We start from the raw sequence: 17,661 nt of genomic DNA, 5'->3' as shown, positions 1-17,661 counted from the left end.
TACACACTATACTATACACACTATACTATATACACTATACTATATACACACTATACACACTATACTATATACACTGTACTATATACACACTATACTATATACACTATACACACTATACTATATACACTGTACTATATACACTATACTATATACACGCTATACACTATACTATATACACACTATACACACTATACTATATACACACTATGCACACTATACTATATACACACTATACACTATACTATATACACACTATACACACAATACTATATACACTATACTATATACACACTATGCACACTATACTATACACACACTATACTATATACACAATACTATATACACACTGTACTATATACACTATACTATATACAGACTATACTATATACACTATACTATACACACTATACTATATACACTATACTATATACACACTATACACTCTATACTATATACACTATACTATATACACTATTCTATATACACACTATACACACTATACTATATACACTATACACACTATACTATATACACATTATACTATATACACACTATACACTCTATACTATATACACTATACTATATATACACTATACTATATACACTCTATACTATATACACTATACTATATACACTCTATACTATATACACTATACTATATACACACTATACACACTACTATATACACTATACTATATATACACTCTACTATATACACACTATACTATATACACTATACACACTATACTATATACACTGTACTATATACACTATACTATATACACACTATACACACTATACTATATACACACTATACACACTATACTATACACACTATACTATATACACACTATACTATATACACACTATACTATATACACTATACTATATACACACTATACTATATACACTATACTATATACACTATACTATATACACACTATACTATATACACACTATACACACTATACTATATACACACTATACTATACACACTATACTATATACACTATACTATATACACACTATACACACTATACTATATACACTGTACTATATACACACTATACTATATACACTATACACACTATACTATATACACTGTACTATATACACTATACTATATACACACTATACACTATACTATATACACACTATACACACTATACTATATACACACTATGCACACTATACTATATACACACTATACACTATACTATATACACACTATACACACTATACTATATACACTATACTATATACACACTATGCACACTATACTATACACACACTATACTATATACACACTGTACTATATACACTATACTATATACAGACTATACTATGTACACTATACTATACACACTATACTATATACACTATACTATATACACACTATACACTCTATACTATATACACTATACTATATACACTATTCTATATACACACTATACACACTATACTATATACACTATACACACTATACTATATACACATTATACTATATACACACTATACACTCTATACTATATACACTATACTATATATACACTATACTATATACACTCTATACTATATACACTATACTATATACACTCTATACTATATACACTATACTATATACACACTATACACACTACTATATACACTATACTATATGTACACTATACTATATACACGATACTATATACACACTATACTATATACACTATACACACTATACTATATACACTGTACTATATACACTATACTATATACACACTATACACACTATACTATATACACACTATACACACTATACTATACACACTATACTATATACACACTATACTATATACACACTATACTATATACACTATACTATATACACTGTACTATATACACACTATACACACTATACTATATACCCACTATACACACTATACTATATACACTATACTATATACACACTATACTATATACACAATACTATATACACACTATACTATATACACTATACACACTATACTATATACACTGTACTATATACACTATACTATATACACACTATACACACTATACTATATACACACTATACACACTATACTATACACACTATACTATATACACACTATACTATATACACTATACTATATACCCACTGTACTATATACACTATACTATATACCCACTATACTATATACACTATACACACTATACTATATACACTATACACACTATACTATATACACTATACTATATACACACTATACTATATACACACTATACACACTATACTATATACTCACTATACTATACACACTATACTATACACACTATACTATACACACTATACTATATACACACTATACACACTATACTATATACACTGTACTAGTATACACACTATGCTATATACACTATACACACTATACTATATACACTGTACTATATACACTATACTATATACACACTATACACTATACTATACACACACTATACACACTATACTATATACGCACTATGCACACTATACTATATACACACTATACACTATACTATATACACACTATACACACTATACTATATACACTATACTATATACACACTATGCACACTATACTATACACACACTATACTATATACACAATACTATATACACACTGTACTATATACACTATACTATATACAGACTATACTATATACACTATACTATACACACTATACTATATACACTATACTATATACACACTATACACTATATACACTATACTATATACACTATTCTATATACACACTATACACACTATACTATATACACTATACACACTATACTATATACACATTATACTATATACACACTATACACTCTATACTATATACACTATACTATATATACACTATACTATATATACACTATACTATATACACTCTATACTATATACACTATACTGTATACACTCTATACTATATACACTATACTATATACACACTATACACACTACTATATACACTATACTATATACACACTATACTATATACACACTATACACACTATACTATATACACTATACTATACACACTATACTATATACACTATACTATATATACACACTATACACACTATACTATATACACTATACTATATACACACGATACACTATACTATATACACACTATACACATTATACTATATACACTATACTATATACACACTATACTATACACACTATACTATACACACTATACTATATACACTATACACACTATACTATACACACTGTACTATATACAATATACACACTATACTATATACAATACACACACTATACTATATACACTATACTACATACACTATATATACAATATAAACACTACTATACACACTATATACACTATACTATATACACTATACTATATGCACAATACACACTATACTATGTGCACTATACACACTATACTATATACACTATATACACTATATACACTATACTATATACAATATACACACTATACTATATACACTATACTACATACACTATGTACACTATACACACTATACATACTATACTATATACACTATACCATATACAATATACACACTGTACTATATACACTATGCTATGTACACTATGCTATATCCGCCATATACACTCTACTATACACATTATACACACTATGCTATACACACTATCCTATATACACTCTACTATACACACTATACTATACCCACTATGTACACTATACATACTATACTTTATACTATGTACACAATAGACAATATGCTATGTACACTATACACACTATACTCACGGAACACACTATTTTTCAAATCAAATGTATTTATAAAGCCCTTCTTACATCAGCTGATATCTCAAAGTGCTGTACAGAAACCCAGCCTAAAACCCCAAACAGAAAAAACCCCTAGAGAGGAATCAGGCTATGTGGGGTGGCCAGTCCTCTTCTGTCTGTGCTGGTGGAAGAGGAACCAGGCTCTGAGGGGTGGCCAGTCCTCTACTGTCTGTGCTGGGGGGGGAGAGGAACCAGGCTCTGAGGGGTGGCCAGTCCTCTTCTGTCTGTGCTGGTGGAAGAGGAACCAGGCTCTGAGGGGTGGCCAGTCCTCTACTGTCTGTGCTGGTGGGAGAGGAACCAGGCTCTGAGGGGTGGCCAGTCCTCTACTGTCTGTGCTGGTGGGAGAGGAACCAGGCTCTGAGGGGTGGCCAGTCCTCTTCTGGCTGTGCTGGTGGGAGAGGAACCAGGCTCTGAGGGGTGGCCAGTCCTCTACTGTCTGTGCTGGTGGGAGAGGAACCAGGCTCTGAGGGGTGGCCAGTCCTCTACTGTCTGTGCTGGGGGGGAGAGGAACCAGGCTCTGAGGGGTGGCCGGTCCTCTACTGTCTGTGCTGGTGGGAGAGGAACCAGGCTCTGAGGGGTGGCCAGTCCTCTACCGTCTGTGCTGGTGGGAGAGGAACCAGGCTCTGAGGGGTGGCCAGTCCTCTACTGTCTGTGCTGGTGGGAGAGGAACCAGGCTCTGAGGGGTGGCCAGTCCTCTACTGTCTTTGCTGGTGGGAGAGGAACCAGGCTCTGAGGGGTGGCCAGTCCTCTTCTGGCTGTGCTGGGGGGAGAGGAACCAGGCTCTGAGGGGTGGCCAGTCCTCTACTGTCTGTGCTGGGGGGAGAGGAACCAGGCTCTGAGGGGTGGCCAGTCCTCTACTGTCTGTGCTGGTGGGAGAGGAACCAGGCTCTGAGGGGTGGCCAGTCCTCTACTGGCTGTGCTGGGGGGAGAGGAACCAGGCTCTGAGGGGTGGCCAGTCCTCTACTGTCTGTGCTGGTGGAAGAGGAACCAGGCTCTGAGGTGTGGCCAGTCCTCTTCTGGCTGTGCTGGGGGGAGAGGAACCAGGCTCTGAGGGGTGGCCAGTCCTCTTCTGGCTGTGCTCGGGGAGATTATGAAAGATTACATGGCCATTAAGGCCAGATCGTTCTTCAAGATGCTCAAACGTTCATAGATGACCAACAGAGTTAAATAATGATCACAGTGGTTGTAGAGGGTGCAACAGGTCAGTACCTCAGGCGTTAATGTCAGTTGTACAGCGCCTTCAGAAAGTATTCAGACCCCTTTCCCACATTGTTACGTAACAGTCTTATTCTAATATGGATTACATAAATGTTCTTCCTCATCAATCTACACTCAATACCCCATCACGATGAAGGGAAAACAGGTTTTTAGAAATGTTAGCAAATTTATTGAAAAAAAATACTACTTATGAGTAATCAGACCCTGCTATGAGACTTGAAATTGAGCTCAGGTGCATCCTGTTTCCATTGATCATCCTTGAGATGTTTCTACAACTTGATTGGAGTCCATCTGTGGTAAATTCAATTGATTGGACATGATTTAGAAAGGCACACACCTGTCTATATAAGGTCCCACAGCTGACAGTGCATGTCAGAGCAAAAACCAAGCCATGAGGTCGAAGGAATTGTCTGTAGAGCTCCAAGACAGGATTGTGTCGAGGCACAGATCTGGGGAAGGGTACCAACACATTTCTGCAGCATTACAGATTGGCCTCCATCATTATTAAATGGAAGAAGTTTGAAACCAGTGTATTAGGCTGTACCACACAGCAGTATCCTGCAAGCTGTGCTGCAGTATAAACTTTTAAAGGAGGAACCACTGTTTATCCAGTGTATATAGCCAGCAGCATACCACTGCTGGCTTGGCTCTGAAGCTAAGCTGGGTTGGTCCTGGTCGGCAGCATACCACCAGCGTACCACTGCTGGCTTGGCTCTGAAGCTAAGCAGGGTTGGTCCTGGTCGGCAGCATACCACTGCTGGCTTGGCTCTGAAGCTAAGCTGGGTTGGTCCTGGTCGGCAGCATACCACCCAGCATACCACTGCTGGCTTGGCTCTGAAGCTAAGCTGGGTTGGTCCTGGTCGGCAGCATACCACCCAGCATACCACTGCTGGCTTGGCTCTGAAGCTAAGCTGGGTTGGTCCTGGTCGGCAGCATACCACCCAGCATACCACTGCTGGCTTGGCTCTGAAGCTAAGCTGGGTTGGTCCTGGTCGGCAGCATACCACCCAGCATACCACTGCTGGCTTGCTTCTGAAGCTAAGCAGGGTTGATCCTTGTCAGCAGCATACCATCCTGCATACCACTGCTGGCTTGGCTCTGAAGCTAAGCAGAGTTGGTCCTGGTCGGTCCCTGGATGGGAGACCAGATGCTGCTGGAAGTGGTTTTGGAGGGCCAGTAGGAGGCACTCTTTCCTCTGGTCTAAAAAATATCCCAATGCCCCAGGGCAGTGATTGGGGACACTGCCCTGTGTAGGGTGTCGTCTTTCAGATGGGATGTTAAACGGGTGTCCTGACTCTGCGGTCATTAAAGATCCCATGGCACTTATCGTAAGAGTAGGGGGTGTTAACCCCGGTGTCCTGTCTAAATTCCCAATCTGGCCCTCATACTATCACAATCACCTAATCATCCCCAGTTTACAATTGGCTCATTCATCCCTCCTCCTCTCCCCTGTAACTATTCCCCAGGCCGTTGGTGTAATTAAAAACGTGTTCTCAGTCAAAATAAATAAATATCACAATGTTTTATGAGTCCATAATCACGATAGGATCAAGGTTGACATCGTCCAACCTTATACACACACACACACACACACACACACACACACCTTATTCTCACAGTGTGAAGGGCCCCACGTTAGTTGGCTACACTTCTCAACTTCCATATGATTTGCAATAGCAACATTGTTTGGCTTGCAGTAAAGCGAAATACAAACTTGTGACCTCTCCTCCCCCTCTTCTAGCCCGTGTGACCGTCCCCGCGTGATAGAGTCCCTACGGGGGGTGGAGGTGGTGGATGTAGCTGCTGGAGGGGCCCACAGTGCCTGCATCACGGCCAGCGGAGAGCTCTACACCTGGGGCAAGGGACGCTACGGACGCCTGGGGCATGGAGATTCTGAGGACCAACTCAAACCCAAACTGGTAAGCTGTGGTTCTCCTCTCCTCTTCTCTCAACTTCTAATCTCTTCACTCAACTTCTCTCACTCTCTAATTGACACACACACACACACACACACACACACAAACACGTCCTGATGCTGAGTGTATCCCTGTCTCTCTGTTGTGGGTCTCTCTCCAGGTGGATGCTCTGCAGGGCCACAGGGTGATAGATGTGGCGTGTGGTAGTGGTGACGCCCAGACTCTTTGTCTGACTGACGATGACATGGTCTGGTCCTGGGGCGACGGAGACTATGGCAAGCTTGGGCGGGGCGGCAGCGACGGCTGCAAGGTCCCCATGAAGGTACAGACCAGACCCGTCCACGAACACCGCAGGTTTCGTCCCAAATCTATTCCTGCTATCAGGGATTACGAATCCCTTTTGGCCCGGCAGTCTAGGGGGGGATGGTAACGAGACCCGTAACATAACTCATGCAAATTATAATAGTGAAAAAGTAAAAGTGAGAACGAAATAATCACAGACAACTAAATTACCTTCAAACACTCAGGGTTTATTTGATAAACACACGGTAAAGGGGGGCAGGAAGAGGGGCTGAGCTGGACCCAAGGAAAGAAACAATATCCAAAAACACCCCTAAGCTAGACTAGACTACTTCTATACAGCTAACTAACTAACCAAAAACACCCCTAAACTAGACTAGCCTACTTCTATACAGCTAACTAACTAACCAAAAACACCCCTAAACTAGACTAGCCTACTTCTATACAGCTAACTAACTAACCAAAACCCCCCTAAGCTAGACTAGCCTACTACTATACAGCTAACTAACTAACCAAAACCCCCCTAAGCTAGACTAGCCTACTACTATACAGCTAACTAACTAACCAAAACCCCCCTAAGCTAGACTAGCCTACTACTATACAGCTAACTAACTAACCAAAACCCCCCTAAGCTAGACTAGCTTACTATAATAACATGGTTAGTGTGTGCTGAAAGACAACAGTAACACAACCTCTTCCAGGTCGTATAATCACATGGTTAGTGTGTGCTGAAAGACAACAGTAACACAACCTCTTCCAGGTCGTATAATCACATGGTTAGTGTGTGCTGATAGACAACAGTAACACAACCTCTTCCAGGTCGTATAATCACATGGTTAGTGTGTGCTGAAAGACAACAGTAACACAACCTCTTCCAGGTCGTATAATCACATGGTTAGTGTGTGCTAAAGGACCAACGATTTCCTGATTACTAACTCTAATTCTGAAGTATATTTTCACCTGTCATCTAACCTACGGTATATTAGCGGTGGCGCGCACAGCAACAAGGAGCAAGGGAGTCATGGAATTAATACCCAAACCCCCTAATCTTTAAAAGTTGAAAATTAAATGTTGAGTTTATTCTGAACATGTTGCCAGTGTTTTAAAGTACCTCGACCATCACCGTTGTGTTGTTTCTCTTCACTTGGCCCTAATAGTCTTCTGTAATATGGTCTATCCCCTACAAACGTGTGCATAATATGGACGCAGACAAAAAGTTATTGAAGGATATATTACCACAGTTGATATAGATCTGTTATTTACCAAAAACAGATAAACTATTGGTAGTTTTGCCACCCTCGTGCACTACGGAAGTAGTGCGCTATAGAGGGAATATGGTGCCGTTTGGAACGTACACACCGTCTCCCCAACATGACTGATCTAACAGCTTTACCCATACCGAGATGTGTGTTTTCCGTCTCATGTCCGAGTGTTACTGTTCTCTCGCTTGTAGATTGATTCTCTGACTGGACTGGGAGTGGTGAAGGTTGACTGTGGCTCCCAGTTCTCTGTCTCTCTCACCAAGTCTGGAGCAGTTTACACCTGGTGAGTAAACTATACATCCTGACCACGGTCAACTGTTACACTGACTATACATCCTGACCACGGTCAACTGTTAGACTAACTATACATCCTGACCACGGTCAACTGTTAGACTGACTATACATCTTGACCACGGTCAACTGTTAGACTGACTATACATCCTGACCACGGTCAACTGTTAGACTAACTATACATCCTGACCACGGTCAACTGTTACACTGACTATACATCCTGACCACGGTCAACTGTTAGACTAACTATACATCCTGACCACGGTCAACTGTTAGACTGACTATACATCTTGACCACGGTCAACTGTTAGACTGACTATACATCCTGACCACGGTCAACTGTTACACTGACTATACATCCTGACCACGGTCAACTGTTAGACTAACTATACATCCTGACCACGGTCAACTGTTAGACTAACTATACATCCTGACCACGGTCAACTGTTAGACTGACTATACATCTTGACCACGGTCAACTGTTAGACTAACTATACATCCTGACCACGGTCAACTGTTAGACTAACTATACATCCTGACCACGGTCAACTGTTAGACTGACTATACATCCTGACCACGGTCAACTGTTAGACTAACTATACATCCTGACCACGGTCAACTGTTACACTAACTATACATCCTGACCACGGTCAACTGTTAGACTGACTATACATCTTGACCACAGTCAACTGTTAGACTAACTATACATCCTGACCACGGTCAACTGTTAGACTGACTATACATCTTGACCACGGTCAACTGTTAGACTGACTATACATCCTGACCACGGTCAACTGTTACACTGACTATACATCCTGACCACAGTCAACTGTTAGACTAACTATACATCCTGACCACGGTCAACTGTTAGACTAACTATACATCCTGACCACGGTCAACTGTTACACTGACTATACATCCTGACCACGGTCAACTGTTAGACTGACTATACATCTTGACCACGGTCAACTGTTAGACTAACTATACATCCTGACCACGGTCAACTGTTAGACTGACTATACATCTTGACCACGGTCAACTGTTAGACTAACTATACATCCTGACCACGGTCAACTGTTAGACTAACTATACATCCTGACCACGGTCAACTGTTAGACTGACTATACATCTTGACCACGGTCAACTGTTAGACTAACTATACATCCTGACCACGGTCAACTGTTAGACTAACTATACATCCTGACCACGGTCAACTGTTAGACTGACTATACATCTTGACCACGGTCAACTGTTAGACTGACTATACATCCTGACCACGGTCAACTGTTACACTGACTATACATCCTGACCACGGTCAACTGTTAGACTAACTATACATCCTGACCACGGTCAACTGTTAGACTAACTATACATCCTGACCACGGTCAACTGTTAGACTGACTATACATCTTGACCACGGTCAACTGTTAGACTAACTATACATCCTGACCACGGTCAACTGTTAGACTGACTATACATCCTGACCACGGTCAACTGTTACACTGACTATACATCCTGACCACGGTCAACTGTTAGACTAACTATACATCCTGACCACGGTCAACTGTTAGACTGACTATACATCTTGACCACGGTCAACTGTTAGACTGACTATACATCCTGACCACGGTCAACTGTTACACTGACTATACATCCTGACCACGGTCAACTGTTAGACTAACTATACATCCTGACCACGGTCAACTGTTAGACTGACTATACATCTTGACCACGGTCAACTGTTAGACTAACTATACATCCTGACCACGGTCAACTGTTAGTAGACTAACTATACATCCTTACCACGGTCAACTGTTAGACTAACTATAAATCCTGACCACGGTCAACTGTTAGACTAACTATACATCCTGACCACGGTCAACTGTTAGACTGACTATACATCTTGACCACGGTCAACTGTTAGACTGACTATACATCCTGACCACGGTCAACTGTTACACTGACTATACATCCTGACCACGGTCAACTGTTAGACTAACTAAACATCCTGACCACGGTCAACTGTTAGACTAACTATACATCCTGACCACGGTCAACTGTTAGACTGACTATACATCTTGACCACGGTCAACTGTTAGACTAACTATACATCCTGACCACGGTCAACTGTTAGTAGACTAACTATACATCCTGACCACGGTCAACTGTTAGACTAACTATACATCCTGACCACGGTCAACTGTTAGACTGACTATACATCTTGACCACAGTCAACTGTTAGACTAACTATACATCCTGACCACGGTCAACTGTTAGACTGACTATACATCTTGACCACGGTCAACTGTTAGACTGACTATACATCCTGACCACGGTCAACTGTTACACTGACTATACATCCTGACCACGGTCAACTGTTAGACTAACTATACATCCTGACCACGGTCAACTGTTAGACTAACTATACATCCTGACCACGGTCAACTGTTAGACTGACTATACATCCTGACCACGGTCAACTGTTAGACTGACTATACATCCTGACCACGGTCAACTGTTAGACTGACTATACATCCTGACCACGGTCAACTGTTACACTGACTATACATCCTGACCACGGTCAACTGTTAGACTAACTATACATCCTGACCACGGTCAACTGTTACACTAACTATACATCCTGACCACGGTCAACTGTTAGTAGACTAACTATACATCCTGACCACGGTCAACTGTTACACTGACTATACATCCTGACCACGGTCAACTGTTACACTGACTATACATCCTGACCACGGTCAACTGTTACACTGACTATACATCCTGACCACAGTCAACTGTTAGACTGACTATACATCCTGACCACGGTCAACTGTTAGTAGACTAACTATACATCCTGATCACAGTCAACTGTTACACTGACTATACATCTTGACCACAGTCAACTGTTAGACTGACTATACATCCTGACCACGGTCAACTGTTAGTAGACTAACTATACATCCTGATCACAGTCAACTGTTCCACTGACTATACATCTTGACCACAGTCAACTGTTAGACTGACTATACATCCTGACCACGGTCAACTGTTAGTAGACTGACTATGCATCCTGACCACGGTCAACTGTTAGACTAACTATACATCCTGACCACTGTCAACTGTTAGACTGACTATACATCCTGACCACGGTCAACTGTTAGTAGACTAACTATACATCCTGACCACGGTCAACTGTTACACTGACTATACATCCTGACCACAGTCAACTGTTACACTGACTATACATCCTGACCACGGTCAACTGTTAGACTGACTATACATCTTGACCACAGTCAACTGTTACACTGACTATACATCCTGACCACGGTCAACTGTTAGTAGACTGACTATGCATCCTGACCACGGTCAACTGTTAGACTAACTATACATCCTGACCACTGTCAACTGTTAGACTGACTATACATCCTGACCACGGTCAACTGTTAGTAGACTAACTATACATCCTGACCACGGTCAACTGTTACACTGACTATACATCCTGACCACAGTCAACTGTTACACTGACTATACATCTTGACCACAGTCAACTGTTACACTGACTATACATCCTGACCACGGTCAACTGTTAGTAGACTAACTATACATCCTGACCACAGTCAACTGTTACACTGACTATACATCCTGACCACGGTCAACTGTTACACTGACTATACATCCTGACCACAGTCAACTGTTAGACTGACTATACATCCTGACCACGGTCAACTGTTAGTAGACTAACTATACATCCTGACCACGGTCAACTGTTACACTGACTATACATCCTGACCACAGTCAACTGTTACACTGACTATACATCTTGACCACAGTCAACTGTTACACTGACTATACATCCTGACCACGGTCAACTGTTAGTAGACTAACTATACATCCTGACCACGGTCAACTGTTACACTGACTATACATCCTGACCACAGTCAACTGTTACACTGACTATACATCCTGACCACGGTCAACTGTTACACTGACTATACATCCTGACCACGGTCAACTGTTACACTGACTATACATCCTGACCACGGTCAACTGTTAGACTAACTATACATCCTGACCACGGTCAACTGTTACACTGACTATACATCCTGACCACTGTCAACTGTTACACTGACTATACATCCTGACCACGGTCAACTGTTACACTGACTATACATCCTGACCACGGTCAACTGTTAGACTGACTATACATCTTGACCACAGTCAACTGTTAGACTAACTATACATCCTGACCACGGTCAACTGTTACACTGACTATACATCCTGACCACGGTCAACTGTTACACTGACTATACATCCTGACCACAGTCAACTGTTAGAGGATGAATTAGGGTTAAGTACCGGGGTATCAATGACAACCACCTGTATAAAACTATGTGTGTTTTCAGGGGTAAAGGTGACTACCACCGGCTGGGTCACGGTTCTGATGACCATGTACGGCGACCCAGACAGGTCCAGGGCCTGCAGGGGAAGAAGGTCATTGCCATAGCAACGGGGTCACTCCACTGTGTCTGCTGCACTGAGGATGGTAGGGAATTACTGATTTATTTGTTTTCTGTCTGTTTTGAAACGGTGTTCTTGACCAGTATTTTTACACTATCAAGATGTATTTAAGTCCTAATTACACTTCCCTACCACCTGTCTACTACTACTACCATCTGTCTACTACTACCACCACCTGTCTACTACCACCACCACCTGTCTACTACTACTACCACCTGTCTACTACTACTACCACCTGTCTACTACTACTACCATCTGTCTACTACTACCACCACCTGTCTACTACCACCACCTGTCTACTACTACTACCACCTGTCTACTACTACTACCACCTGTCTACTACTACTACCACCTGTCTACTACCTCTACCACCTGTCTACTACCACTACCACCTGTCTACTACCACCACCACCTGTCTACTACCACCACCTGTCTACTACTACCACCACCTGTCTACTACTACTACCACCTGTCTACTACTACTACCACCTGTCTACTACCACTACCACCTGTCTACTACTACTACCACCTGTCTACTACTTCTACCACCTGTCTACTACCACTACCACCTGTCTACTACTACTACCACCTGTCTACTACTACCACCACCTGTCTACTACCACCACCTGTCTACTACCACCACCTGTCTACTACCACCACCACCTGTCTACTACTACCACCATCGCCTGTCTACTACTACCACCACCTGTCTACTACCAGCTGTCTACTACTACTACCTCCACCTGCCTACTACTGCCACCACCTGTCTACTACTACTACTACCACCTGTCTACTACCAGCTGTCTACTACTACTGCCTCCACCTGTCTGCTACTACCACCACCTGTCTACTACTACCACCACCTGTCTACTACTACCACCACCTGTCTACTACTACCACCACCACCTGTCTACTACTACCACCACCTGTCTACTACCAGCTGTCTACTACTACTACCTCCACCTGTCTACTACTGCCACCACCTGTCTACTACTACTACTACCACCTGTCTACTACTACCTCCACCTGTCTACTACTACTGCCACCACCTGTCTACTACTACCTCTACCTGTCTACTACCACCACCTGTCTACTACTACCACCACCTGTCTACTACTACCGCCACCTGTCTACTACTACTGCCACCACCTGTCTACTACTACCTCTACCTGTCTACTACCACCACCTGTCTACTACTACCACCACCTGTCTACTACTACTACCACCTATCTACTACCACCACCTGTCTACTACTACTACTACCACCTGTCTACTACTACTACCACCACCTGTCTACTACTACCACCACCTGTCTACTACTACTACCACCTATCTACTACCACCACCTGTCTACTACTACCACCACCTGTCTACTACTACCACCACCTGTCTACTACTACTACCACCTGTCTATCTACTACTGTATTACTACTATTACAGTGTGTCTGTGCCATGGTATCTGTAGCTGTGTTTGTGTCCGTCTCAGGAGAAGTGTACACGTGGGGTGATAATGACGAGGGCCAGCTAGGAGACGGGACCACTAACGCCATCCAGAGGCCTCGTCTTGTCGCTGCGTTGCAGGGGAAGAAGATCAACAGGGTGGCCTGTGGCTCTGCCCACACACTGGCCTGGTCCACCTCCAAACCTTCCAATGGAGGGAAACTTCCTGGTCAGGTAACTACTGGACGTTATAACTTCCTGGTCAGGTAACTACTGGACGTTATAACTTCCTGGTCAGGTAACTACTGGACGTTATAACTTCCTGGTCAGGTGACTACTGGACGTTATAACTACCTGGTCAGGTGACTACTGGACAATATAATGTGGGTGATCTCTAATCTGTGTTTATAATGTGGGTGATCTCTAATCTGTGTTTATAATGTGGGGGATCTCTAATCTGTGTTTATAATGTGGGGGATCTCTAATCTGTGTTTATAATGTGGGGGATCTCTAATCTGTGTTTATAATGTGGGGGATCTCTAATCTGTGTTTATAATGTGGGGGATCTCTAATCTGTGTTTATAATGTGGGGGATCTAATCTGTTGTAACGTGGGTGGTGTAACGTGTAATGTGGGTGGTGTAACGTGTGTAACGTGGGTGGTGTAACGTGTGTTGTTAATGCGTGTACCGCGGGAGGTGTGACGTGTGTTGTTAACGTGTGTAACGCGGGTGGTGTGACGTGCGTTGTTAACGCGTATACCATGGTGGTGTAACGTGTGTAACGCGGGTGGTGTAACATGTGTTGTTAAATCAAATTAAATGTTGGTGTAACGTGTGTAACGTGGGTGGTGTAACGTGTAATGTGGGTGGTGTAACGTGTGTTGTTAACGTGTGTATTGTGGGTGGTATAACGTGTGTTCCGTGGGTGGTGTAACGTGTGTTAACGTGTGTAACGTGGGTGGTATAACGTGTGTTGTTAGCGTGTAACGTGGCTGGTGTAACGTGGGTGGTGTAACGTGTTGTTAACGTGTGTAACGTGGGTGGTATAACGTGTGTTGTTAACGTGTGTACAGTGGGTGGTGTAACGTGTGTTATTAACGCGTGTAACGTGGGTGGTGTAACGTGGGTGGTGTAACGTGTGTTGTTAACGCGTGTAACGTGGGTGGTGTAACATGTGTTGTTAACGCGTGTAACGTGGGTGGTGTAACGTGTGTTGTTAACGTGTGTAACGTGGGTGGTGTGACGTGTGTTGTTAACGTGTGTACCGTGGGTGGTGTAACGTGTGTTAACACGTGTACCGTGGGTGGTGTAACGTGTGTTGTTAATGCGTGTAACGTGGGTGGTGTAACGTGTGTTAACGCGTGCACCGTGGGTGGTGTAACGTGTGTTGTTAACGCGTGTAACGTGGGTGGTGTAACGTGGGTGGTGTAACGTGTGTAACGTGGGTGGTGTAACGTGTGTTGTTAACGCGTGTGACGTGTGTTGTTAACGTGTGTACCGTGGGTGGTGTAACGTGTGTTAACGTGTGTAACGTGGGTGGTTTAACGTGTGTTGTTAACGTGTGTACCGTGGGTGGTGTAACGTGTGTTGTTAACGCGTGTACCGTGGGTGGTGTAACGTGTGTTGTTAACGCGTGTACCGTGGGTGGTGTAACGTGTGTTGTTAACGCGTGTACAGTGGGTGTTGTAACGTGTGTTGTTAACGCATGTACCTTGGGTGGTGTAACGTGTGTTGTTAACGCGTGTACCGTGGGTGGTGTAACGTGTGTTGTTAACGCGTGTAACGTGGGTGGTGTAACGTGTGTTGTTAACGTGTGTAACGTGGGTGGTGTAACGTGTGTTGTTAACGTGTGTACCGTGGGTGGTGTAACGTGTGTTAACACGTGTAACGTGGGTGGTGTAACGTGTGTTGTTAATGCGTGTAACGTGGGTGGTGTAACGTGTGTTAACGTGTGTAACGTGGGTGGTGTAACGTGTGTTGTTAACGCGTGTGACGTGTGTTGTTAACGTGTGTACCGTGGGTGGTGTAACGTGTGTTAACGTGTGTAACGTGGGTGGTTTAACGTGTGTACCGTGGGTGGTGTAACGTGTGTTGTTAACGCGTGTACCGTGGGTGGTGTAACGTGTGTTGTTAACGCGTGTACCGTGGGTGGTGTAACGTGTGTAACGTGGGTGGTGTAACGTGTGTTGTTAACGCGTGTCCTCTCTCTCCCAGGTGCCCATGGAATACAACCACCTCCAGGAGATTCCCATCATGTCTCTGAGGAACAGACTGCTACTGCTGCACCACATATCGGAGCTCTTCTGTCCCTGTATCCCCATGTTTGATCTGGAGGGCCGGCTGGGGCAGACCGCACACGGACCTGCCCTAGGGTTTAACACACTACGGGGCATACTCATCTCGCAGGGCAAGGTAGGGGGACATTTAGAACAGACACACAGAGATGGGCTGTATGAGGTAGTTTACCAGGATCCCCAGTAGCTGTGTTAGGTAGTTTACCAGGATCTCCAGTAGCTGTATTAGGTAGTTTACCAGGATCCCCAGTAGCTGTATGAGGTAGTTTACCAGGATCCCCAGTAGCTGTATGGGGTAGTTTACTAGGATCCCCAGTAGCTGTATGAGGTAGTTTACTAGGATCCCCAGTAGCTGTATGAGGTAGTTTACCAGGATCTCCAGTAGCTGTATTAGGTAGTTTACTATGATCCCCAGTAGCTGTGTTAGGTAGTTTACTAGGATCCCCAGTATTAGGTAGTTTACCAGGATCCCCAGTAGCTGTATGAGGTAGTTTACTAGGATCCCCAGTAGCTGTATGGGGTAGTTTACCAGGATCCCCAGTAGCTGTATTAGGTAGTTTACCAGGATCCCCAGTAGCTGTATGAGG

The 17,661-nt window shown here is 42.9% G+C and overlaps 1 protein-coding gene across 8 annotated transcripts in view; it reads left to right on the top strand.

The window, feature by feature from the left end:
- LOC139409593 (HECT and RLD domain containing E3 ubiquitin protein ligase 2) overlaps positions 1 to 17,661 on the top strand; it is a 217,678-nt gene that overhangs the window by 174,340 nt on the left and 25,677 nt on the right. For 7 of the 8 annotated variants that reach the window (XR_011634432.1, XM_071154987.1, XM_071154989.1 and 4 more), the window contains 6 exons: positions 6,791 to 6,968; positions 7,126 to 7,287; positions 8,719 to 8,810; positions 13,225 to 13,364; positions 14,826 to 15,013; positions 16,995 to 17,192. Coding sequence is in view for 7 of the 8 variants with exons in the window: in XM_071154987.1 (XP_071011088.1) it covers positions 6,791 to 6,968; positions 7,126 to 7,287; positions 8,719 to 8,810; positions 13,225 to 13,364; positions 14,826 to 15,013; positions 16,995 to 17,192 (958 nt within the window). In the remaining variant the exon portion in view is untranslated. The remainder of the gene's footprint in view (positions 1 to 6,790; positions 6,969 to 7,125; positions 7,288 to 8,718; positions 8,811 to 13,224; positions 13,365 to 14,825; positions 15,014 to 16,994; positions 17,193 to 17,661) is intronic. The other variant, XM_071154986.1, reaches the window with a different exon arrangement.

This window comes from Oncorhynchus clarkii, chromosome 5, assembly GCF_045791955.1.
Source record: "Oncorhynchus clarkii lewisi isolate Uvic-CL-2024 chromosome 5, UVic_Ocla_1.0, whole genome shotgun sequence".
Lineage (NCBI taxonomy): Eukaryota > Metazoa > Chordata > Actinopteri > Salmoniformes > Salmonidae > Oncorhynchus > Oncorhynchus clarkii.
The sequence above is the reverse complement of the archived record's forward strand: the minus strand, read 5'-3'. Positions and strand labels throughout refer to the sequence as shown.